Source organism: Bombus vosnesenskii, unplaced genomic scaffold (genome assembly GCF_011952255.1).
Source record: "Bombus vosnesenskii isolate JDL3184/JDL3185 unplaced genomic scaffold, Bvos_JDL3184-5_v1.1 scf7180000014503, whole genome shotgun sequence".
Lineage (NCBI taxonomy): Eukaryota > Metazoa > Arthropoda > Insecta > Hymenoptera > Apidae > Bombus > Bombus vosnesenskii.
In genome coordinates this window covers 1-26,007 of record NW_022883489.1, presented here as the reverse complement: position 1 = coordinate 26,007, position 26,007 = coordinate 1, and the positions used below count along the sequence as shown (strand labels likewise).

Genomic DNA, 26,007 nt, shown 5'->3' with positions numbered 1-26,007 from the left:
AGGAACGTACTTACACTTTATCTTTGTAATTAAATGTGAAATGAAAGAAAAGAAATGACATGAGAAAAGGAAATTCGATGTATGAGTATATACGAATTGATGGAATTAAAATTTAACGCTATATTTAAATAGAAGACGTGAAATATCTTGTCATCTTAAAATAACTTGATCATTCCTATTCTTTTACATAAAAACACTTTTCGACTGTAACTTAAGAAACATGTCTGCTAACGTGAAACGTTCCAGAAAAAATTAACAACTTCCATTAAATTGGCAAATTTCTCATTAATATCGTAAAACTCGCGTTTACAAAGATCAGATCAGTGTACATAATATACAAAACAAATGCAGAATATATAAATATAGCACATACGTTCTGAATTATATTCGAATTGGGCAGGGTAACCAAGTGAAAATATGTAAATTTCACGATGTGTAATGTACACTTTATCGAACTTATAAGTAGTGTAGAAATAGAATATTTTACACGTAACAAAATATACAAACGACAATACACAAGTTAAATTATTTGTTAGATCCATGTATAACAAGCATAGTACAAAAGTGTTTTAGCTTTATGTACTGGTAATTATGAGAAATACCAACTTAATAGATGTATTTGGTATGTACCTAGTTAAGAAAACAATAAATTATTCTGAACAGATAAAGCATTTAGTAGCTTGTGAAGTATGAATTTTCGAAAACGTAAGTATTTTATATCTAAGTAGTTAAGAAACGCGAGCAAGGGAAATCAAACAAAGGAACAAAGTTGTTTTGTTTAAAAATATTTAATTTGTTGTTCTATTATCCGAGGTTAGAAGCGATAATGTACAAAATCTGAATAAATAAGATTCTTCAATATTATTGAATTTTAATTCTAGAGTAAAGTAATATATCCGCATATTTTATTTATATACAATATGTATAAATAATGATGTGATTTGACTAATTTTGTTGAAAGAATATTTGTACTTTTTACGTAAAACTTCAGTCTTTTACAAACTTTCTTGTAAGTAATAAACCAGTAAACACAATATTAATAAAATCTATTAAAATTATAAACAAACTCATAAGTTTTAATTTTAGTCCTTAAAGGTTGAAATATTTTGCTCCAATGTCGAGACATTTGTTTTAATCCAAAACATTACTATACTGAATCGATAATGTTGCATGTGCCACGAAAATGATGATAGTGTCAGATAACTTGTTGTGAAACGGAAAAGCATTGCATGTACATTTCTGTTGTTTTGTTGACCATGAGTTTGATGATCTTTTAAACTTGCCCATAGCTAAGAAATCAAACAGTATATCTAAACGAAATTCATTTCAAATTATTTTTTAGGTTCTAAGCTTTTATCTAATCTTTCAGAAGTTGCAAAATTTATTCCACAAGAGTCTTTTTTATCATAACCAAGTACACATCTTAAAACCATTTAAGTCTTCCTTAGTACTTTCTTCTTATCTTTAATAGTAACGAAAATAATTTAGATGAACGTTTTAAAATTGACACCCTGTATATTAAAAATAAAAGATATATTTTCTTCATAATTGGATAGGCTTTTCACAATGGCAATGTACAAATATCAAAATTGCAATTATACTATAACATATGTATATATATAAGCTTCACATTTAAACACAAGATTCTTTATTATATTTTTTTAATACCAATATTTTAATAATTATAACAAGGGTTTTTTAACAAGAGATGTATAACATTGTATACAAAGTTTCAAAAACCTATAGATAATTTCAGTTATGCTCTTGCATCATTAATTGTTGATGGAACTCTTACCTCAATTCCATCTAGTTCCTTAGACATTACTATTTGACAGCCTAGCCGTGACCTGAAATTAAATATTATATAACTGAATATGTCAATAAATATATTTATTGCTATACAAATTAATACTAATACACAATAAGATTTCTATTTATCCATTTGAAAATCAACATTGTAAATATGCTAATTCAAACATAGATTTGTAATGATTATAGGGTCGTAAATAAAAAACTATGAAAATTTATTATAATTTCAGTTTCGTAGTATTCAGAGATAGCGATTTGAAATTCTACATTGAGATGCAGATTTCGAAGTACCCAATACTAACCTGTTTTTACATAAATTTAAATAGAAAAATTCACTTTATAAAATATTAAAAGGTAATAGAATTAATAATGTGAATGATTTGATACCGATTATTATGAACTAACGTATCTGTTAATTCATATGCTAAATCCAACATGTCTAATTGTTCATCTGTTGGTTTGTCAGGAAGTGCATCATAAACTTCTTTCGAAAAGATTAAATGGCACGTACTACAAGTTAATGTTCCTTCACAAGCACCTATATCAATTATATTTTAATATTACAACATACTTATATAATAAAGTATCAAAAGTTAAAAATAATAAGAATATTAAACTTGATAAAAATTAAAATTTTCAAATATTTTCTACCTCAAAATTATTTATTTTAAATTAAGTAAATTATGCTTCTTTAAAACATACCATATCCATCTAAATCAATTTCATTATTTACTACTATGTCTAATATAGTATCTCCAACTTTCCCTTTTGCTTTGATTCTCTCTCCACTTGCTTTAACAAACGTTATATTTACTCTGAAAATAATACTTATGAAAGATAAAAATTATCTCAATATAATTATTTTCTTTATTTTTTGTGTTTCTTCAATTAATCTTCTCTTAATTATACCTTAATTATATGTATCACTTATGATAATAGGAATAATTTAAAAATAAGATATACTTGTCTTAATAATACATAAATAAAATTCGTATATCATATATTTATAACAGTGTTATATTTTTAGTTGTTCACTGTCAATGTTGTACTTATTAATACTATTCTATTAATACTATGTTATTTTTCTAGATGTTATACTCCTACAAAGAGAAAAATTTCTTAGACATTATTATTAGCATTACTATTTTGACACCAATTTTATATTGGAAGGTAAGTACTGAAATTCTATTAAAAAAAGAAGGAAAGCACAAGAAAATTTGTATCACTTACTCTTGTTTTTCTGAAAGTGGTTGCGTGGTCGATATTCCTCCTGTTGCCTGCAAAAAGGGCAACGTTGTGTTGCTTGTATATTTTGAATAATTTGATGCAATACCGAGAATTGATCTCGAAAATTTTTGTAATTGATTTACTAACGCCATTCCACTGTCATAAATATCATGAGTATGGGACACCCTGACCGAACACCAGATAAGTATTGCGGAAAATATCAATTGTAGATCAATTGTACTTTGTACAAAAACTTCCACGGCATTCTTCGGCTGCTATACTGGGACGTTCCTTTACTGTGATAGGTTATAAAACGATTCCTAACACAAGTGACGTATCTCTACCGGACACGTGCTCTTTGGGCCACACGTTTTATGATACAAGACCAGCAAAATGATCAATGTGTAATTTTACATATCTTACATTTTTTCCAAATGAAATATTGTTTTTATTAAACGTTTAAACCCTCAGGCAACATTTATTTCATCTGATTTCAGTTTTACAAATATATATCTATAATACATATCTGTATAAATTACGGTCTGGTTATATCAAACAGGGACCGACACTCGCTAGGGAAAACTGCCCAAAAATTGAATCGTAAAAACCACTATGAAAGACAACAAATTTCTCGTTCTGCGGAACAAATAGAAATGAGCAGAGTATCTTTATCTTTATCTGAGACATTCAAAGCGTATCACGCATACGCTAAATATGAAGAAAACTTTCTTGTCTTCCATGTTCATTTTTCCCTTTCCATTGCCGAACGGTTTCTTCTATATTTATTTATATGTTCGTGATTGATGTTATTGACAACATACAACTAAGGGGAAATACGAATAGTAATAGATATATGTATAATTCATTATGCAATTTTATAGAATTAAATCTTATTTATCTTCAGATATAAAAACTATATTTACCAGCTGAAACACTAACGCATATGCAGTATAATATAATCTACTTAACAATCTCGTTTTAGTTATAATATGTGATTAATTCTTTTTCTATTTCGCTATAAACAGTTTCTTGTGCATACAATATTTTTTTATAGTATTCTAATATATTGTTAGATATTGTAAAGAAAGTAAAATACAGTTATGGAAGTTTGGGAACATTCAATGTTAACCTTGCTTCAAAAAATAATCTTTCGAATGAATGGGGAATAGATTTTTAGTATTATAGTTGGTATAATGTCATCATTGTTTACAATGTGTTAGAGTTAAAGAAATGAGACAAATTAATATTTCAGAAGCAAATTCAATATTTAAATGATGTTATTTTAAAATGGCAGATGATATGAATGTTCTTTTTATACGAGGAAATGGAAACGTATGTATGGTAATGGAAACGTAATGGTTTTAACATTATTTTAGTAGAAGATCTTAGCATAATAGTAATTAACAGTATCCACTACCTTTTGGTCAATTTTTGAAAAATGACATATATGATAATTTGCAATAGTTTGATAATAAAATACTTGTATCAATATTAATAACGTATAATTTGCTATCTCAAAAGGATACAGACACAGCCAATGATAATGTTTGGGATGATAGTGCATTAATAGAAGCATATGATAAAGCAATATATTTAGCAAAAGAAGTTATCAAGCGAATGGGAATGGATGTTGGAAATTCTCAACCGAAAGAAAACCTACAAAATCTTAAGCAGCCTAAACACGCAAGTAAATTACACAAGGTTGTGATTTTGATAGAATATTACAAATTTGATACAGAATATTATTAAATATATTGATTAAGAAGCAAATTATTTTATTTTGCTATTTACTTATATTTATTCGTATACACATCTTTTCTCTATAGAAATGGATCATAGGAGCACCTTATCGTGCAATATACTCAGAGGATGGAGAAATTTATGAAGCTATAATATCAAAAATTTACGAAAACAATGGCACGTGTTGAAGTGGTTACCACTTCTAAGAAAACTCTACATCTGGTCTTTCTTAGTTTTCTCAAGCACTGAAGCCATCGACAGCGCGTAGACAAAAGACTGCGACGAAGTCAGGCCATAAACAGTAGACAGGCGACGTTGGCTTCGGGTTTTTTCAGTTATTAGGTAACACAGCTAGCGTGCGGATCTGGACCAGCTCAAATTGTATTTTTACTTATTACACTTCTATTTAAATATATTTTCTACCTTACAATTTATCCGCGTATTTTCTCTGTTTACACACCGAATAACCTCAACAGGTTATGGGCCCAGGGCTGTAAATTGCAAGGTAGCAACGTGAAATGAATAAATTGTTAATGTGTTGTGCTTAGTAAAATAAGGGATAGTGCTAAAATGGAATCAGCAAGTGCGAAGGTCGAGATGTTACGCGGCGAAGAAAATTGGCTCCAGTGGCGTTTTGTTATGCGTACACTTTTGGAGGAAGATGACGACCTGATCAACGTGTATGAAGGGAATTTGTGTCATCCAGGTAACAGCGCGGAGAAAGAAATCGCTCGTGGAAGATTTTTGAAAGCAGATCGATTAGCGAGAAAATTAATCGTGACCTCAGTAGGAAAGAAACCGTTGGATCTTCTTTTATGTTGCACGACAGCACATGAAATGTGGAAAAAGCTGAATACAGTATATGACATGAAGTCATGAGGATGAGAATTTAAATATGGTCCAGAAGCAGTGCTTCGATTTTAAATGGGAAGAATCTGAAAATGTCTCTTACAGCCTATCAAAGTTGGAACTCATAGCGGCGAAGATGAAAGTCCTTGGGAGTGAAATTGACGACAAAATGCTGATAACACGCATTTTATCAGTGTTACCAAACAAATTCGATCATTTTCACAGTGCGTGGGATTCCGTGGAAGAAGAAAAGAAGACCTTAGACAGGCTTAGTACCAGGCTGATGACGGAAGAAATTAGATGGAAGAAAGACGACCAGGAAACATCGGTGGCACCGGTAACAAAAGGTAATAATTATAAAAGGGAACAGCAGAAGCAGTCAAGTAAACGTGAATACGAGAAACAAGGACCAAGTTGCTTTAACTGTGGAAAAGTTGGCCATCTAAAGAAGGATTGCTTTAGATGCTTTATATGCAAAAAGGAAAGGCCACACCAGCAAAAACTGTTTTAAAAATAACAAAAGAAGCAACAATAGAGACAACCAGGAACCTAGAAACCAAAATCGGGATCACAGCGGAATTGGTCTATTAGTAAGTACCTCAGCGATACAAACGGCAAACGCTGATGTTTGGATAATCGACTCAGGAGCTACGGATCACATGACAGGACGACGGGAATGGTTCAGCGTTTTCGAAGAATTCGATAACACGGTGAAGATAGAGATCGGCGATGGTCCGTTCATGGATGCGTGCGGCAAAGGAAAAATCAGAGTAGAGACTTTTGTGGACGGCAAATGGGTAACATGTACAATGAACGATGTTCTATACGTACCAGGTATGAAAAGAAATCTGTTTTCGATTAGATCTGTCGCAAGCAGGGGCATAGATTTTTATATTTCAAAGGAAGGGACCAATTGCATATTTTTACAAAATCAGAAAATAATAGCAAGAGGTTCTGTTATCGGAAATTTGTATAAAGTAGATATGCGAGTTATCATACCGTCAGTTTGTAATTTTAGCAATAGAGCGGAGTCAAACGCAGACACATTGCAGTTATGGCACGAACGGCTATGTCATCAGAACATCAGACATGTTAAAGAATTCTTAAAGAATTCAAATATGAAAGTTGTAGAGGATAATAACTTTTTCTGTGAAGGTTGCGCGTACGGGAAACAGCATAGATCGAGTTTTCACGAGAAAATCAATCGGGCGACTAAACCTCGCGAAATTATTTATACGGATTATGTGGACCTATGGAAGTCGAGTCATTGGGCAAGAAACTATATTTTCTGACATTTAAAGATGATTTTTCAAAATTCACAAAGATTTACTTCTTACGACGTAAGTCAGAAGTAATTGAAAAACTAAAAACCTTTTGCCTAGAAGTTGAAAATCAATTTAAGGATAAAATTAAAGAAATTCATAGTGATGGAGGGAAAGAATTCCAAAATAAAGAAGTCAAAGAATTTTTAAGAAGTCAGGGAATGAGGCACACGATTAACGTCCCATACTCTCCTGAACAGAATGGTGTCGCAGAAAGGGAAAATAGAACAATAGTAGAGGCAGGTCGGTCGATGCTATATTCGAAACCAAATCTACCGCTGTTCTTATGGGCCGAAGCCATGAACACAGCAGTATATGTCATAAATAAGACGGGGCCGACAAGACAAGATAAGAAAACACCATATGAACTGTGGTACGGGAAACCGCCGAATTTAGAAAAGTTTAGGGTTTTCGGTACTGAGTGCTTTGCTCACATACCTGCGGAGAAAAGGACAAAACTTGACAAAAAGGCTAACAAAGGATATTTGGTAGGCTATTTAGATGACGAACGAGGGTATCGAGTGTACGCGCCAACAGTAAAAAATGTAATATTAAGCCGTGACGTAATATTTAAGCCTGAACTAGAAAATGCGAAATTCGTAAAATTAAGTTTACCGAAAATTGTCGAGCGCGAAGATGTGAGTGCGCAGAGCGATAGAGCATGTACGTATGAAAGTGCAGAGAGTGAACATGAAAAACAACCCCATGGAACTAGCGACAATGTGAGACAATTGAGAGATAGAGATAAGATCAAACGAACCGATTTTTATGGTAACCCAGTAACGTACGTGGCGGAAAAATTACCGGTGGATTTTAATGAAGCGATGAGATCCGAAAAGAAAGAGTTATGGGAAACAGCTATGAATGATGAAATGAAATCGCACCATGAAAATAAGACGTGGATACTTGTAGAAAAACCTAAAGATCAGAAGGTACTTAGCAATAGGTGGGCTTTAACGATAAAGCTAAATCCGGACAACTCGGAACGATACAAAGCGCGACTTGTAATAAAAGGGTGTTCACAGAAAGAAGGCATAGATTATAAGGAAACATATAGTCCCGTTGCTCGGTGTGACACAATTAGATTAATGCTCAGTATTGCAGCCAAAAATAATTTACACCTCGGACAGTTCGACATTAAAACCGCATTCTTATACGGAAGTCTGAAAGAAGATATTTATATGAAACAACCTAAAGGTTATGATGATGGTACAAATCGGGTTTGTAAATTGCTAAAAAGCCTATATGGCTTAAAGCAGTCTCCAAGATGTTGGACGGAAAGTTTCACAAAATTTATCTCGAACTTAAAATTTTATCAGAGTAACGCAGATCCTTGGTTTTATATTTATACAAAAGACGACAAATTAATGTTGATGACCATATACGTAGACGATGGACTGGTAGCAGCTTCAGACGAATCTTTAATTGATAAATTCTTCGATGATTTAAATAAAGAATTCAAAATTACGAGTTCGAAAGAAGTAAAGAGTTTTCTTGAACTTGAAATTAATAGGTTAGAAGATGGTTCAATATTCATTCATCAGAGTAGGTATATCGAAAACATATTGGAAAAAGTTAATATGAATGAGGCAAACAGTGTTTCTACACCTATCGAGACTAATTGGAACGAAAGTAACATAGGCGATAATGATTGTAACGCACCATACAGAGAAGCCGTAGGGAACGTAATGTTTTTACAAACCGTAAGTAGGCCAGATATTAGTTTTGCAATAAATATAGCGGCGAGACACTTAGAGAATCCAAACCAGTATCAATGGAAATTAGTCAAACGAATTTTGCGCTACATAAAAGGGACCGCAGACATGGGACTCTTATATACAAAAGCAGGCAGTCTCGAAACCTTTAGCGACGCTGACTATGCAGGCGACAAAGAAACAAGAAAGTCGACATCAGGCGTTGTATGTAAGTATGCGAATGCGGCCATCACATGGCAAAGTAAGCGACAACAATGTATAGCTCTATCTACGACCGAAGCTGAATATGTCAGTGCAGCCTCAGGAGCGAAAGAAATTATGTGGTTAAAGAAAATATTTCTTGAATGTAAATTAGAGATCCTTAAGTATATGCTATGTGTAGACAATACTAGTGCCGTGAAATTAATTAAGAATCCAGAATTCCATCAAAGAAGTAAGCATATTGACATAAGATATCATTTCTTGCGAGATTTATACAATAGAGGCGAAATTGATATAACGTATGTAACAAGCGAAGAGCAATTGGCAGATATATGTACAAAGGCGTTGCCAAAACCGAGGATTTGAATATTTAAGGAAAAAGTTAGGTTTGAAAAGTAAAAAAGATATTAAGATGTAATTGTTTGTAAACATGTAGAGCTTTTAGAGAGGGTGTCGAAGTGAATATTACTTCTCAAAAAAAAAAGAGGAAAAACTCTACATGATCTGTTTAGTCTTCTAGTTTTTTTTTGTGTAATAAATTAATTTGTATGGAAAAGAGAAAGGCGGCTGGCAAATGTACTTGAGAAGGCATTGACAAATTAATTTTCAGATATTTACGACAAGAGTTAGAAAATATTAAGAGATAATGTGTAAATTTGAGATAATTGTTTGTAGGGATGTAGAGTTTTAGGGAGGGTGTTGAAGTGGTTACCACTTCTAAGAAAACTCTACATCTGGTCTTTTTTCGTTTTCTCAAGCACTGAAGCCATCGACAGCGTGTAGACAAAAGACTGCGACGAAGTCAGGCCATAAACAGTAGACAGGCGACGTTGGCTTCGGGGTTTTCAGTTATTAGGTAACACAGCTAGCGTGCGGATCTGGACCAGCTCAAATTGTATTTTTACTTATTACACTTCTATTTAAATATATTTTCTACCTTACAATTTATCCACGTGTTTTCTCTGTTTACACACCGAATAACCTCAACAGTACGTGTGTTGTAAAATTTGTAGGTAATACCTTTAGCATGATGGTTATGTCAATTAAGAAATGTACTAAAAATACATATATATATGAAGTAAAGGCTTTCGCATAGTCTATCACAGTGTCATTCAGCAGGTCCTTAACTGGGCAGGAGTACCTGTCAATGTCTATGGGGAGACCCGTGGGATATAGGGTCATGAACCATAAACATGCATATTACTTATTGTTCATTATTAGCTGCTTGGAATATAATTCTCCTCATTAGACGAGTGATTATTACTACATATATCAAGGCAAACATTTATACATATACATTTATGCACGGGAAATTCTAATACATTGCCTGTAAGGACAGTAACCGAATGGCACTCAGTCATTCTATTAAATGACAAAAATTTCTTTTACTCTGTGTTTAGGCTATGGTAATACACAGAAAGTCGAGTTGAGTTCTCTTTTAGAATCAGAAGGTTTGCAAAGTCAAATAGCACAACAAAAGAAAGCTTTGGAAGAGAAATTCAATGAAGAGAACGATGAGACTTGTGAGACTAATTTTTCTACAAATGTAAATTCGAAAAAATATAATGTAGAAAAATGGATTGTGACTCTGAAGAAGCAAATGCGTATAAACATCACTTCATACCGGGACCATCTTTCAATTCGATGACTGATATAATGCCACCTGCACCTCCTTTACCACCACAATTAATGGCCAAGTAAGTACAATTTAAAAATTCTAATGGAATGCTGAATACTTCTAATATTAATAAGTAATTTGGAATAAGTTTAACATTTTATTTGGAAAAAAATACGAAATTTTAATAAAATGTACTAGATTACCAGATAATGATACAGACGCACTTTCAAGTATGTTGATGTCATGGTATATTAGTGGTTACATGGTATATTACACAGGTAATTATTTCATATAAGTATTTTATTGTATATTAAATTTTCAATGGACTATGTTATTTCTTTTGTAGGTTATTATCATGGTTTGAAACGAGCAAGAAACAATCAAGAGAACAGGAAGAACTGTTGATTATATCAATTTTTTCAATAACAATATAACAATAATATAAGATATAATAAAATATAAAACTCATTGTATTTATTTACTTCAATTATTTGAAATAAAGAACAGCTTTATTTTCATATAAGACTTTAAAACTTTTTTAAAAATAATTACTAAGATAAGAAAACATAAAAAACATATTTTTGATAAAATACACTCACATATATATGTCGGGTTATCATTAGGATTTAAGGCGCGTAATGATCCTTCGTTTGAATTAGCCATTGTTTTACGAAACAGAGAATATATTTACGCGAATAAACAAGATTTTACAAAATATTATGAATAATGAGTTTAATAAATAATAAGATTAACAAACGATAAGTTTAACTAATAATTAGATTAAAGATTAATAAGTTTAACGAACAATAAGAGGAACGAATAATTAGCCATTGTTTTACGAAACAGAGATTATATTTACGCGAATATACAAGATTTTGCAAAATATTATGAATATTGAGTTTAATGAATGATAAGATTAACAAATGATAAGTTTAACTAATGATTAGATTAAAGAATAATAAGTTTAACGAATAATAAGAGTAACGAATAATATGTTTTACGAATAATAAATTTAACGAATAATGAATTTAATTAACGCTATTAACAATGTTCCTGGGTTCAAACGAATCCACGGTCAACGGGATAACTTTTTACTATGCGTAGAATAATTTTAAACACAAAAAAATACGATTGCTAAGACACTCGGTAAATTGCTCGATGTATCACTTTCCAAGGCGATCACACGAATGAATATCTGATGAAAATCTTTTTCGCTATACGACTGCATTTGTTTGTTATATGCTCGCTGGAAACATCGAGAAGGTTCCAATCGTTGTTGCTAGGCAATTTCTGTCAAAAGTTTGTTGTATACTCTTTGGAAACATCGAGAAAAATTCAAACGCCGTTGCTAGGCAGTTTCTGTCTGGAGATTGATTCCTAATACAACGTGTGTCCCATTATATCGACATCTCTAAAGTACAATTCTATGTGATTTCTAGGGAGAACAATACAACCGATCCACACCTTCGTCAGGCAAAACGTTTATCCCGTGACCGTGGCTACGTTCGGCGACCAGTTGTCATCTCGAACCCACTTTCGCTTTCACAAATATCAAACAATTACAAATGACAATTGCTTAATTACAGTTATGATAAAATCTAGGCTAAAGCATTAGAAGGCTTCCTCAAAATTGCAAAGGGAAGGCTCCGGTTTTCCTTTCATCTCCGACATATATAATACAAGGATATAATACAACCGAACATTTTAAACTTAGCCTATAGCGCGTGCGCGCACACACGCGCACACACATGACACACATGACACACATGCGCGCACACACATGCGCGCATACACACATGCACACACATGCGAATGATTTCTCGAACGATAATGCATTTATTTATATTTTTCAATATCTGTCCTTACGATTGCGTATTTATTTGTTCCACGTATCATATTTATCTATTTGCATAACTGTAGGTGACATTTTTTTTAACAATTTTGCTAATATTTCATAACTTTTTAATTCATATTTCAAAGTGGTAACAGGTGTTTCTTTCTTTTCAAGTCTCCTCCATATCGGGCTTATTTCTAGTAGCCACGCTTGCTTACAAAGCAATTTTATATCTGCACAAGAATATCTTTCAGTACATTTTACTATGTGGTTTACAATATCTGTATTTTCTAATAAGTGGTTGCTAACGTATAATTTGAATATACCAAGTCGAGCAACTTCATTGGGTTATGATACGTATATTTGCTTTTCGAGACGCCTGAGTAAAGCTGCATCAATGCCCCTAATAACATATTTACAATAAATATTATCGTTCTATTATACTAATAATAATGAAGGAATACTTCAAACAACACAATAACATATTTGGAATTTGGAGAAATATTACGATATTTTCTACTTAGAAAACATTGAAATAACGTGATATACGTACCAAGGGGAATTAGTTGTAGCTAGAAGAACTACATTAGAATTCTCATTAGACACTAATCCATCCAATCTAGAAAGAAGTTCTGATCTGAATCTCTTTGCAGGTTCAGACAATATACAGTCTCCTTTATTTGTGGCGATCCACAATGATTGTATTCTGTTTCACAGCACAAAATGTTTCCGAAACGTACGTTTATTGTTACAATATACTTGACTAGTGGCTCTGAAATACTATCCTTGAAAAAACAATGGGGAAATTGGAGCAAAAGCAGAAGGAAATAAACAAAGACCTTGTTGGTTCGTAAAAATAAAATATGCTACAGGAAAAACTTTTTCCAACGGATTGAGATGCGACAAGCTTTAAAAGCTATGGCACGAATCGAGCGTTTGTCTACAAGAGCGCATTTTCGGTGGATATATATGTCGGAATGACATTGGGATAGGGTTGTCGGTGTTTGAGGAGTCTTCATTGAAGGTAGCCATCGTTGCGGTGTAACGAAGATACGATTTATTGACACAGGTATGATTAACACAGGTTTGACAATCTACCACGGCGGTGAGACGTCCGCGACACTAGTGACAGTTGTCTCCGGTTCAATAACGAATCCGCGGCCAACGGGATGACAGATGGGCGTTCTCGCTGAATCCAAGTCTGATTCGTAAAAATAATTGCTGAGCGTAAAGACGTTACTCTTTGGTCGACGGGAGCGCGTAAAAGAATGCCCGTCCCGTCCCGATGATGCCACAGAGGAAAACTATAATGGGGTGTGCTATGGCTACACGTAGTGTGCACATTTCAGAATACGCACACTTATACCAAGCATTACGACAGAACCTAGCGACTCGAACCTCGGTCCGTGAAAACCAGGATCAATTACGAGACACTGGACAAGGGTTAGTGAAGGCGTACAGAGCTATATTACTCGGTTTAGACGAGCCTACAATGAATTACAGCACAGCATTACTAATGAATACCCAGATGAAATGAACAGACGCGCCGTGAGCGACAGAATCTTGAAAGACTCGATACGGACTTTGTTCGCGGATTAAAATTAGAAATAGGACAAATACTACTGACCACCCGCCGCAGAATTTTATTGAAGCCGAGAAACGCGCCATCGAAATCGAAAGATACTTTCATGAGCACAGAACCCGTAAGGAACGGACCATTCGCCCCGATAATCGACCACGACCAGTAGCAAATTTCACGTCCACACCGCCCAGAGCGATTCAAAATGGTTTCGCCCAACAACCTAAAACGGCCTTTCGACGAGCACCGTTAGAAGAACGAGCCCAGGTACAATGTTTCAAGTGCAACGCTTTGGCCACAGATCAAACCAATGTCCAAATTTTCGAACACCAGGCCTACAACAACGAGCACCCCCAATCAACTTCGTCCAGATGGAAACGAAAGAATCAGGATCAATGCAACTACAGGAGAACTACCCACAGTGCTCCTTGGACCAGCCGGACAACCGAAACGAACATTTCTTGTCGACTCAGGGGCAGGAATCAACCTGCTCAAGCGAAAATGGACAGCAAGAACAGAACTGGTACCTGTGAAGAAATTCACAATGGGACACTCTGAATTCGAAACTTCCGAACGCGTCATTATAGATCTGTTTGACAAAAAGATAGACTTTCATATAATAGATGATGATTTTCCGCTAATAGAAGATGGAATATTAGGTTTCCCCGTATTACGACAGTTTAAATTCAATCTTTCCAACAACAGATTAAAACTAAATAATAATACTATTTTGTTACAACCGGCAACGACCATATCACCTGGGCAAGCCATATCAAAGACAGTGTACCTAGAAGGAAAACCGACTCCAGTATGCTTTATCAATGGTGGACGGGCTTCATAACTATAATATACTTAGGCAACACGCAAACAGCAACCTTACCGGAAAAGCCAATTGACCTAGAGACAATCCGCAGAAACACTGAGATTTTGGAGGACCAAAATCAATCTAAGAAGGGGGTATGTAACGTCAATTCATATCAGAGACCAGGCCACACACCACGGACAGGATGGCACCCAGATGTCTGCATATCCTTGGCGCGCACCCTCAATAGTCTTAAGTGCCCACCAGGGGGCCTTGGCATTTTTATAGTTAAGGTCCTTCGGACCAAGCGAGTATTTCCTGTCTTAAATTTCCCTTGACGCTTATTGTCTACCACGTGTTAGCTTAGAAAGTTGGTTTTCTCCACATCTGGTATGTTCCGTTGGCAACTTTCTCGCGAGGGCGGCTAAAACCCTTCCTGGTCCACCAACCGTCCTATTATCCACCGGAGATGGTGTCTACTGCCCTCACTTCCTTAACCAAAATTGTCATCAACAAATCCGATAGTCCCGTGTCCTTAGACACACCCACCCCTAGCTTTCCTCAGACACAGTATCGTCAGTAAAACTTCACTTATTCTGTATCCTTAGAATAGTCAACATATCTATGTCGGTCTCTTATAAGTCGCGTACTTAATGTATTGTTGTAACTAAGTCTTACATAACGTGGTTGAGTGAATTGTGATTTATGTTAATTCAGTGCGTGTTACATTGTGATTGTGAATTCATAATAAAGGTTGATTAAAACCAAGTAAATAGTTGTGTTACGACTCGACTATATTTTATTTTCACCGACCAACCCAAAAATTACGTGACACACACGTGTGTACGAGCCTTGGTTTTAAATGTCTTATAGTAGACACCGAAAAGATTATTCAGTTGGATATCTGACTCAACATCAATATTTTACTAGGAGATAACATGTTAAGAACACGTTGGTGGATGGCATGGGAGATGATGAATCAAGACATACTTCTGTGAGATACATAAAATAGTAGACAGAACGTATTTTGGCGCTTGGGGACAGCAACAGCTTTTTTTTTTATTTATTTGTTGGAATTACAATCAATTCTCGCGTGAGAATTTTCAGTAATTTTTCTGGCGTGGCGCAGTGACATGGCTGTTTATTTACAATAAGTTAATACTTATTATAGATAGGTATAATTTATAAGTATTATAAGTAAGTGCATATGCTTAATTTGGATAATTAAATGAATCTAACGTTTAGGTCTAGCGGGTAGTGCCTCTTCAGCCTGCGAATCTGGTCCGTCGTATCGAGTAGTCCAGTGATTAGTGGTTTCGGTGTTTCTTGACCTTTTGCTATATCTGTCGCTATATTTTGCTATTTCCTCTTTGACTGTAGGTATCTTGAGGTCGCGATGGATGGTTTCGTTGGTAACATACCAAGGTGTGTCTATTAAGGCTCTTAGCGTTTTCGATTGGAATCGTTGTAGTATTTCGATGTTGGAGTTACTTGCTGTTCCCCGTCGCTTCCTATATCCCTATATTCCGTACTTGCTTCGCTTGGTACTTTTATAATTTTCGCAGTTACAATAAAAAATTTAATTCTTAACAGATTAAAGATTTAACCTCTTGCTTTATAGTGTACAATAATTTTTTTTTTTGTATAGGTTATGTGATCCATAGTTTGAGTAAGTAGTACATATATATATATATATATATTTACGTGACAAGCTTTCATTTCAATCTATATTTAAGATTAATATTTTATCAGTTTCTGTTCGTAACAACATCGAAGTAGTCAAAAGTTTGAAGAGTATAATTAAGGAAGTTAGAAGCAAGAGGTTAAGAACAAATTCTGAAAGAGGTTATGTACAACTCAGTAGTACTGCTTTACATTACTTTGCGAATTACTTTTCAAGCATAAAAATAGTTTAACAGCCACTTATAGTTACTTCCTTACCATTACATTCATTAAATTCGTTTGATTTTGAAAACAAAATAACCACGCTGACCAGTCTCTTATTTAAAATAGAATTATTTTGTCATATGTCCAACAGTTTACTTTCTCTTCGTAAATATTATTAATAATTTTATCAATTTCGTATACTTCCATCCTTCGTATAAGTGACAATGAATCAGAAGAGTTTCATAGCAATATTGAACAACATACAGTCAACTACAACACCATTAGATACATCCACCATACAGTCAACTACAACACCATTAGATAACAGCAATACAATAGATTATAATTTTCTACGTGTCATTGATTCATCATCATCATTTTCCATTTTTTTAGCATATGTAAAAACGTATCTGACGTAATCTTACCTCGCTCTTTGAGTACAAAAATCCATTCAAATGAAACAAAGGGAAAAGAAATAAGAAAACAAACACTCACATACGAATCTTCATTACATAACTGTATGTACTCCTCGAGGTATAATTACTCAGACACGTTACAGCGTACCTTCTTCGTTCCCTGATGGCTGATGTTGATCGTTGACGTTTATAGTGAAAGAATTTCGTCAACGGCGCCATCTGGATCCCCGTTGAAAAATTAAAATAGCCGCAACAGCATCATTAAGCTCATCACCCAGAGTAGCTCTTGTCGCTGAGTCGTGGAGGAATTCTTATCATCAACGACATAAACTATACCAGTTCCGGTAACGTTCTTCAGATGGTCCAGGCACTCGAACTCGCAATATCGCTCTCCAACACGGAATTTCTTGCATGTCTGTAGTAAAAAGAAATCGATCAATTGTACAGATCAATCGTCACTCGACTGCTCGAGAATTCAGATCATCCAGAGAATAGAATAGAGACGTGGAAAAATGTAGTGCGATCATCGCAGTGGGGGGAAATAGGGGGATAGGGAGGCAAGGGTGTCCCTGATAGACATAGCGGCCACCAAGGCGGAAATCCAGAACACCCTGGCAAGGGAGAGCGGCTGCAAGCCGGAGGACATCCGGCTGGGAGAAATCCGCCCCGCCCGGAACGGACTTGGCGCCGTATGGATACGAGGTCCTGCCAGTGCAGTGAGGAAACTGGCCCAGGCTGGAAAGGTCGCCATAGGCTGGTCGATGGCGAAGGTCGAAGCCATCGTACGGAGACCGTTACAGTGCTACAGGTGCCTTGGGATAGGACAAACGGGGAAGACCTGCACCGCCAAGGAGGACAAGGGGCACCTGTGCTTCAGATGCGGCGAACCAGGGCACCAGGCGAGAGCATGCACTACTGCGAGCCCGAAATGCCTGCTCTGCGAGGCGCTTGGAACACCGTCGGTGCACAGGATGGGGGGACCGGCCTGCGCCCCCTCGAAGAAGGGAACGAAAGGAGCCGCCCGCGGATCCACGGCTGCAAGAGGCAGCGAGAAAGGCTCCCCGCCGCAAAGCGACCCTAAGCCCGCGAACAAGGAGGTAGGCACGGAGGAAGCCACGAACAAGGAAAGGCCACCAAGGAACTGAGAATGCGCATCCTCCAGACTAACCTGGGAAGGTCAAGGCGAGCACAAGACCTGCTCCACCAAACCATCCGGGAGAGCACGGTCGCCCTGGCGGTGGTGGCGGAACCATACAGAGTTCTGGATGGCCCGGAGTGGGTCGGAGACACGGACGGAATGGTTGCCGTCACCTGGACATCAACGCCCGGGGCGTTTGCCCACGGAGCCCTGCTGGAACGGGGCAACGGGTACGCCGCGGTCGAGTGGGCGGGGATGATGGTGGTGGGGGTGTACGTGTCACCCAACAGCGGACGGGCAGCGTTCGAAGAATTCCTGGACGGAGTTGGCGACTGCGTCAGGCGACGACTCCCCCGACAAGTGCTCGTCCTGGGAGACTTCAACGCGCACTCCACGGAATGGGGGAACGCCAGGACCAACGCGCGCGGCCGCACGCTATCAAACTGGGCCGCGGGACTTGGTCTTCTGCTAGTGAACAGGGGCTCGACCAGTACCTGCGTGATGTGCAGAGTGAGCTCCATTGTTGACATAACATGGGCCTCCCCCGAGGCATTCAGGCGGATCTCAGGCTGGAGAGTGGCCGAAGGGGTCGAGACGCTGTCGGACCACCTCTACATATTCATGGAGGTGGACGCACCTGGACCTGGAATGCCGACGACAAACGACGGGCGCGGCCCGCCGAGGGGGAGGCACGCGCGCCCACCACCCAGATGGAAAATAAAGGAGAGGAACGAAGACCTACTCCGGGCGGCTGCTATAGCAACAGCTTGGAGCTGGGAGGCCTCGACAACGACGACCGAAGCAGACGTGGAAGAGGAGGCCGAGAACCTCCGCCAAGCCATGACAGCAATCTGCGACGCATCCATGCCACGAGCCACACCAGGCACGGTGCGAAGCAGAGCAGTTTACTGGTGGAACCCCGGCATCGCGGAACTGAGGACGAGATGTGGCCGGGCCCGAAGACAGTACCTAAGGGCCCGCCGCTGGCGACGACGCGACGAAGAAGAAGTCTCCTTGCGCTACCGGACGTGCCGCGCGCAACGGCGCTCGCTACAGAGGGAAATTAAAAAAGCGAAGGACCGTGCCTGGTCCGAACTGGTTGAGACAGTCGAGTCGGACCCATGGGGGAGGCCATACAGGACGGTGACACGGAAACTGCGCGCGAAGGGCCGCCTGATAACGGCGGAAATAGAACCTGCACTGCTGACGCGGATCACCGGAACGCTCTTTCCCCCACAAGAAAACAGAGCGGCGGAACGGCCACGGGAAACGACACGACCGCTGGAATGGAGGGACGACTGGGAAGTCACAGAGGAGGAGATATGGGAGGCAACCAGAAGAATGACCGCCCGCAACGTGGCACCGGGCCCGGACGGAATCCCTGGCCGGATCTGGGGGGAAGTGATGGGGGTCATGGCCCCCAGACTTCGGCACCTCTTCACAAGATGCCTGAGGGAGGGAGTCTACCCCCGGGCGTGGCGGACAGCGAGGCTGGTCCTGCTCCATAAGGAGGGCCGACCGACGACCTCGCCGTCAGCGTACCGGCCGATATGCCTACTGGACGAGGTCGGCAAACTACTCGAGAGGGTAGTCGCCGCCCGCTTGGAACGACACATAGCGGGCCAAGTGCCAGGTTTGCACGAAAGCCAGTACGGCTTCCGGAAGGGGCGCTCGACGATTGACGCGGTCAGACGCGTACGAGCGATTGCGGAGGACATGGTCTCCCGGAAAGGCGTGGCGCTGGTGATTTCCCTGGACATCGTCAACGCGTTCAACACCATGCCATGGGACAGGATAGTGACGGCCCTGGAGCACTTCGAGGTTCCCAACTACCTCGTCCGATTGATCCGGGCCTACCTCGACGACAGGTGGGTGTGTTACGCCAGTAAGGAAGGAGAGGAAAAGCGATCCGTCGAGCGTGGCGTCCCGCAGGGCTCGGTGCTGGGCCCCATGCTATGGAACGTTGCGTACGACGAGGTACTACGATGCCCACTACCCCCAGGCGCGGCCATAGTATGCTATGCGGACGACACCCTAATCCTGGTCGAGGGTCGTGGCTGGCACGAGACGCTGCGCATTGGCGGAATCGCAACGGCCTGTGCGATCCGTGCCGTGAACGAACTGGGCCTGAGAGTCTCCCCTGCGAAGTCGGAGGCCACCTGGTTCTTTGACAGGAAGAGGCGAGGGACACCACCGCCCGGCCTATGCATAGACATGGCAGGTAAAACCGTCCGGATGGGGTCACAGATGAAGTATCTGGGACTCACCATCGACAGCCAGTGGACGTTCGAGCCGCACTTCGACTCACTGATCCCGAAGGTGTCAGCGGCTGCCAATGCCCTGTGCGGCCTACTACCGAACATCGGCGGGGCCGGAGACGCGGTGCGCCGACTCTACGAGGGCGTCGTTCGGTCACGAGTGATGTACGGGGCCCCAGTATGGGCGGACGACCTGATGGCAAGCCGTCGCAGCATCCTGCTCCTAAGAAGGCTGCACAGAGTGACCGCCATCAGAATCATTAGGGGATACTGGACGGTGTCTCACGCGTCGGCGTCCACCCTAGCCGCGTCCCCCCCGTGGGAGCTGCGGGCGCTGGCGCTCAAAAAAGATACACCCGCCGGAGAGAATGGCACCCGGGAGAAGACCCCACCGAGCAGGCGGCTCCAAACGACACAGGAACCGCCGAGGAGGACACATGGAACCTGTGACGATCCCAACTGATCAACGGGAGAAGCGAACACCGAGGCGCGGATGCGGTCCTACCAAACTGGGAGGCATGGAGGAGCCGCCACGGCCTCCCACTCACATTCAGGATGACACAAGTACTCCCCGGACACGGCGTGTTCGGCGAGTTCCTGAAGAGAATAAGGCGAGAGACGACAGACATCTGCCACCACTGCGGAGAGGGCAGGGACACAGCGCAGCACACCCTGGAGCTCTGTCCGGCGTGGGAGCTGCCCCGCTACACCCTGCGGCACGCCATAGGAGAAACGTGGACCCCCTCAGCGATTGTGGAAGCGATGTTGAGAGGGTCACAGGAATACGAGGCCGTCCGCCTCTTCTGCGAGCGAGTTATGCTCGCGAAGGAGCGAGCGGAAAGGGAGAGAAAGAAAAACTCTCACCCCTGCAGGATAAGACGATGGAGAAGGATGGCAGTCAGACGACCCAGAGCCGCCCCGCCACTACCCCAACGGACTACGACCAGAAGAAGTGACAGCACTAGGAGCAACGACCTCCCCCTAACGCCCACTCAATAGCCGGCTCGAACAAGAGAACGCGAGAAGGGGATGCAACTGAAGTTAATTCATAAGAGGTTCCTGGAGCACCCCTGTCACGCGCATAAGATGGTCATCGTGGAGTTTTAGTCGGTAGGAGTCCGACACTACTCTGCTGTTACGCGATTATTGCAGCAGCGGAGTGTCCATGAGGATTTCTCCACGTACAAAAAAAAAAAGAAGGCTACGTTCGCGGGTCGATCGAACACGTTCTGCGTCTTTCCTCGGCACCAGCGTCAAAACCACCCTCGACGAGCGCAACGCACTGGTGCACCTGCAATATTAACCACTGGTCTTTCCTTTTTCGCGCGATATTATATCAGCACCTATGATACCATTTCAAAGACCGCAATCAAAACATTAAATACCGCATTAAAGCCATACAATAATTCGCAATATTCATTCGTAAACGTTATTGTATATGTGCTTAATTAATCGTTATTATGTTTCGAATGATTTACTACCTCGTATTCCATAAGCAGATATATGGTTCATTTTCACCTCAAGTACGATATAATTTGTAACAAATATTTATAATTCACAATGTAAAATATTTATAATTCATTGGAAATATTATTCTATCACGGTATAGTGGTCAAATTTCACATAAATCACAAACATATGGTAGTCAGAAGCTATACTCACGACATGACAAATCATGATGATGTCATGAAAAATGGCGTCCGTCCATATATATTCAAACGCAACGAACAAGTTCGAACTTTTCGAGAATAAACGATTTGTTCGATAACATCTGTCGCGAGCTTCTCTTCCTTTAACGATAACAATTGACAACTAAAGCTCGAGAGGCTCGTAAGGATGAACAGCGACGAGTATCTAGAAGCTATGTACTCACCTGGGCAAGGAGACTCCAACACCAAGGACGTTGGAAGTTTCGAGAAGCGAAGATGGAAACTGAAGTAGCACGTCAGGTCAACTCTGGCAAAAACTGCTAAAGAAAGAAAAATCCAACTAATTTGTTTCCAACAATAAAATGAAATTAATTTGTTTCACAAATTATTAACTGGATATTATTCAAAAATTATTCAAAATTCGCTTGATTGATTCAGGGCCCGGGACACTTGGGTCATGCCATTTTGGTAATGGACGAAAATGGCAGAAGGAAGAACGACCGTTTTTTTCATATTTCTCTTTCCCCGGGAAACGAAAGAATGCCCGAGCACCTTGTTTCATTTCTTCTCGACATCAATTTCAATCTTTTTAAACGAAATATAATCTGAACGATGAAAAGTTCATTCAAATAATGCTCCGCGCCAGACACTCACGAAAATTAAGAAGAAACACGGAAAATTCGCGAATAAAACGGATTTCTTTGTCCCAGTGGGATAATAAATCTCGTACACGTATTGGTTTTTAAAATCAATATATCCACCAATGTGCACTCGTTTAACAAGGGTGATGGAACGTGCCAAAAATCTCTCAAGAGGGTCTTGGCAACGGAAGAGTCGAAAATGTCACAATTATGAATGAAAAATTCGAATAGTTGCTGATTTTACAGTCGAAACCGATAAAGAACTCCAGATATTCCCCCAATTAATTTACAATAAATTCGCGAAAATGATCGATTGCTGACGTCATTGTATTCTAGAAAGATTGTAAAACGATAAGAATTTATTGAAAAAACTTATATTCGATGATAACACTTCTAATAAGAGTACTAAGAGGAGCGATTCTGTACTCACCTTCCTGCCTCGAAGTACCGAACGCAATTAACCGTCCGCCCAGGATGGAACCGTTCGGAACTTTTGTAAGTCACTGCACGGCCGCTGCTTATGGTGGAAATGTAATAAATATAAGTACAGAGCGCGTGAGCGAACTAAAAACGCGATAGAGAAGTAGAGAGAGGATGTTCCGTCCTTGTCTAATGACGCGCACTTGTACAGGAAATATGTAACAGCGGTATACGAGCAGCGTCAGTGTCCACTAGTGTGCATGCTGATTAAACAAGGACAGGAAGTATCTATACATGGTGTTCTCTTTCTATTTCCATGTTGCATCCATCTTACTATACAGTACACACACTCAGCTATTCTATCATTATATTTGTGCGTTGCTTATGTGTGAACCAAACATTTCCACGACAACAAATCGTTTGTCTCTTGTTTGATGCTCGGTTTTCAACGGAGTTAAAAGAATTTTTTAAGAGAAACGTAATGGACGGGTTGTTTTTAAAGTAATAAACGGAAATTCTCGTATCCATTGAGAAACGATAGGCGATTTGAAAGTATCACTATGAACGGTGATTTATCGATGCAAGGTAGTATGAATAAGATATTTTATAATCTGCGAAAAAAGGTAAGGAATATTCTAGATTTTAGATTTTAGATTTTAGATTTTAGATTTTAGAATTTAGAATTTCCACGTCACAGACGAGTGTGTTTTGTTATTTGATTTGTAATATTGCTGCAGTTCTCTTAATAGCTGTTCGTTTCATGCGATACTCGCACATAGTATCTATGACTTTTGCTTCTAACAATTTTTATAATTAGGCTGTATCAAATATTTTTAACGTTCGTGTTTCATGAAAAATCATGTGTAACTCGTTGAATTCGCAAATGTAACAAAAAATTCCATGAAAAACCTTATATTATTGTAATTAAAAAATAATTATATTAGGAGGAGAGTCGTATTTCGGAACGTCATCGGAACATATTATACCTTGTATGTGATTATTTGGAACACAATGGGTGAGTATATTATAATTAAAATATATTCCTAGTTCCAATTCTTTTGAATAGTGTCAGTGACCAATCGAAATAGAAATCAGTGGACATCATGGAAAGAGAAGGCGAAACCAAATTTGAAAATTCGACATCGGTAATTCAGTAGTTAAGAATAACTCAATCGATAATGTAGATTAACTAGTTATAAACAAATATATGAAGTATAAATTCAAATTATTCTTATCCATCTAAAAATTGGAAATTAAAAAGCAAAAGACAAGAAATTATCTTCGAGGATTTATATAGTAAATACATTCTTTTGCCTGTCTTACCTAGAGATAAAACAGTTGTTTGATGGTTATCTTATAGTGTTCAGTCATTGCGAAAAATATTTTTAATTAGTTAAAAACTATAATTAATTAAAAACTACATTTTTTATGTATATAGACGTTAGCGATGTATTATTCCGGGAAGCTCGTCTATCTCCCGAACATCGGGTTTGCGACAACATCGATTTGGAAATTATCGTTGCAGAGTATGAAAATTATTACAAGATGAAATTTCAAAAATATCCCATATTGTGTAAGAAAATAACTGGAAGGGAAATGACGAGGGAAGTGACAAATGCAAGCAAAACGTAAGAATTTAAATTATTTAACGATATTAAACGGTATTCAAGCGTATTCAACGTATCGTATTACAATATGATCCAGTGTTTGTAGAAGTATTGAGACAAAAGCCCAATCTGTTAGTAAACAAGCGAGAAGTGAGCCTGTGAAAGAGACGAATCTACAGCAGAAGATAACTGATGACAATACGAATCATATTAATCTCGCAGTGACAGTGACGTCAATATTCCCCAATGAGAGTGATCGACGTTCATCAGAAGAGCTATTTAACGTCCCAATGGAACAATCCATGCAATCGAAGATATTGAAATGCATTGAAAAGCTTTATTCAGATAATCCGGAATTACGAGGCTGAGGACATCTCATGCGTAAGTTATTTTCGATTAATATACATATCGTAAAGCTTTTAAACGATAAAATTCCCGTCGATAAACCGTCCAACGTATATCGACGATGACGTGATTTCAGTAACGCTTCAAATATCAAATTACGTAACACTTACTTAATATAGAGAAGACGCCATTTTATCTTTGTATCATCACAGGAGATCATAGTAAGCAAATTAAATGTACATTGGGATGACGTTATAGGCCTAGAGGAATGTAAAACCGCTGTTAAGGAGGCCGTTGTGTATCCCCTTAAGTATCCTATCTTTTTTGATGGCCCGTTTTCCCCCTGGAAAGGTATTTTGCTGTACGGCCCACCTGGTACAGGTAAGATACTCGTATTCTTTTCATTTCTGTACGTGTTTACAAGAAATATACAAAACAGGGAAAACGAAGTTAGCGAAGGCAGTCGCGACAGAATGCCATTGCACCTTTTTTAACATAACTGCCAGCTCATTGGTCAGCAAATGGAGAGGCGATTCCGAGAAGTATATACGGGTAAGTTGCTTTGTCTATGTAAGTCTCTTTGTTCCTTTGTCTATGAAGGAGAGATTCTAGGTATAAAAAGATTTGATTTTATTTTTCGTCATTTATATATAAATAGAGTTGTTTGGAAAACGAAATGATATCATATTCGTGATGAGGCAATGAATTTAAGGAATTTCGAATATAATATTTAATGAATAATACATTTGTTAAACTGCACAGGTTTTATTTGAACTTGCCTATAGTCATTCGCCTACAATTATTTTTATCGACGAGATTGACTGGATCGCCACAAATAAAGGAGACTGTATATTGTCTGAACCTGCAAAGAGATTCGGATCAGAACTTCTTTCTAGATTGGATGGATTAGTGTCTAATGAGAATTCTAATGTAGTTCTTCTGGCTACAAC

At 38.7% G+C, this 26,007-nt stretch overlaps 1 protein-coding gene, 3 long non-coding RNA genes and 1 pseudogene across 5 annotated transcripts; 2 read left to right on the top strand and 3 right to left on the bottom strand.

The window, feature by feature from the left end:
- Positions 1-1,655: 1,655 nt before the first annotated feature.
- Positions 1,656-3,388, bottom strand: LOC117239947 (adrenodoxin-like protein 2, mitochondrial). Its single transcript, XM_033505778.1, has 4 exons — positions 3,040-3,388; positions 2,512-2,624; positions 2,215-2,347; positions 1,656-1,847 (listed from the first exon to the last, which is right to left on the bottom strand). The coding sequence occupies exons 1-4, from the start codon at positions 3,186-3,188 to the stop codon at positions 1,757-1,759; spliced, it is 486 nt and encodes a 161-aa protein (XP_033361669.1). The 5' UTR covers positions 3,189-3,388; the 3' UTR covers positions 1,656-1,756.
- A 935-nt stretch (positions 3,389-4,323) lies between these two features.
- On the top strand, positions 4,324-10,959 carry LOC117239949 (annotated as a pseudogene).
- A 1,728-nt stretch (positions 10,960-12,687) lies between these two features.
- LOC117239948 lies at positions 12,688-13,002 on the bottom strand. The gene is made up of 2 exons (XR_004494588.1): positions 12,869-13,002; positions 12,688-12,718 (listed from the first exon to the last, which is right to left on the bottom strand). It is a non-coding gene; the product is annotated as an uncharacterized LOC117239948 (long non-coding RNA).
- Positions 13,003-22,160: 9,158 nt separating this feature from the next.
- Positions 22,161-23,747, bottom strand: LOC117239951. 2 transcript variants are annotated; one of them, XR_004494590.1, is made up of 2 exons: positions 23,116-23,747; positions 22,161-22,364 (listed from the first exon to the last, which is right to left on the bottom strand). It is a non-coding gene; the product is annotated as an uncharacterized LOC117239951 (long non-coding RNA). The 2 variants fall into 2 exon arrangements; XR_004494591.1 differs by having other exon boundaries at positions 22,161-22,361.
- Positions 23,748-24,028: 281 nt separating this feature from the next.
- Positions 24,029-26,001, top strand: LOC117239950. Its single transcript, XR_004494589.1, has 7 exons — positions 24,029-24,120; positions 24,194-24,250; positions 24,544-24,733; positions 24,810-25,093; positions 25,270-25,438; positions 25,497-25,669; positions 25,820-26,001. It is a non-coding gene; the product is annotated as an uncharacterized LOC117239950 (long non-coding RNA).
- The last annotated feature ends 6 nt before the right edge of the window (positions 26,002-26,007 follow it).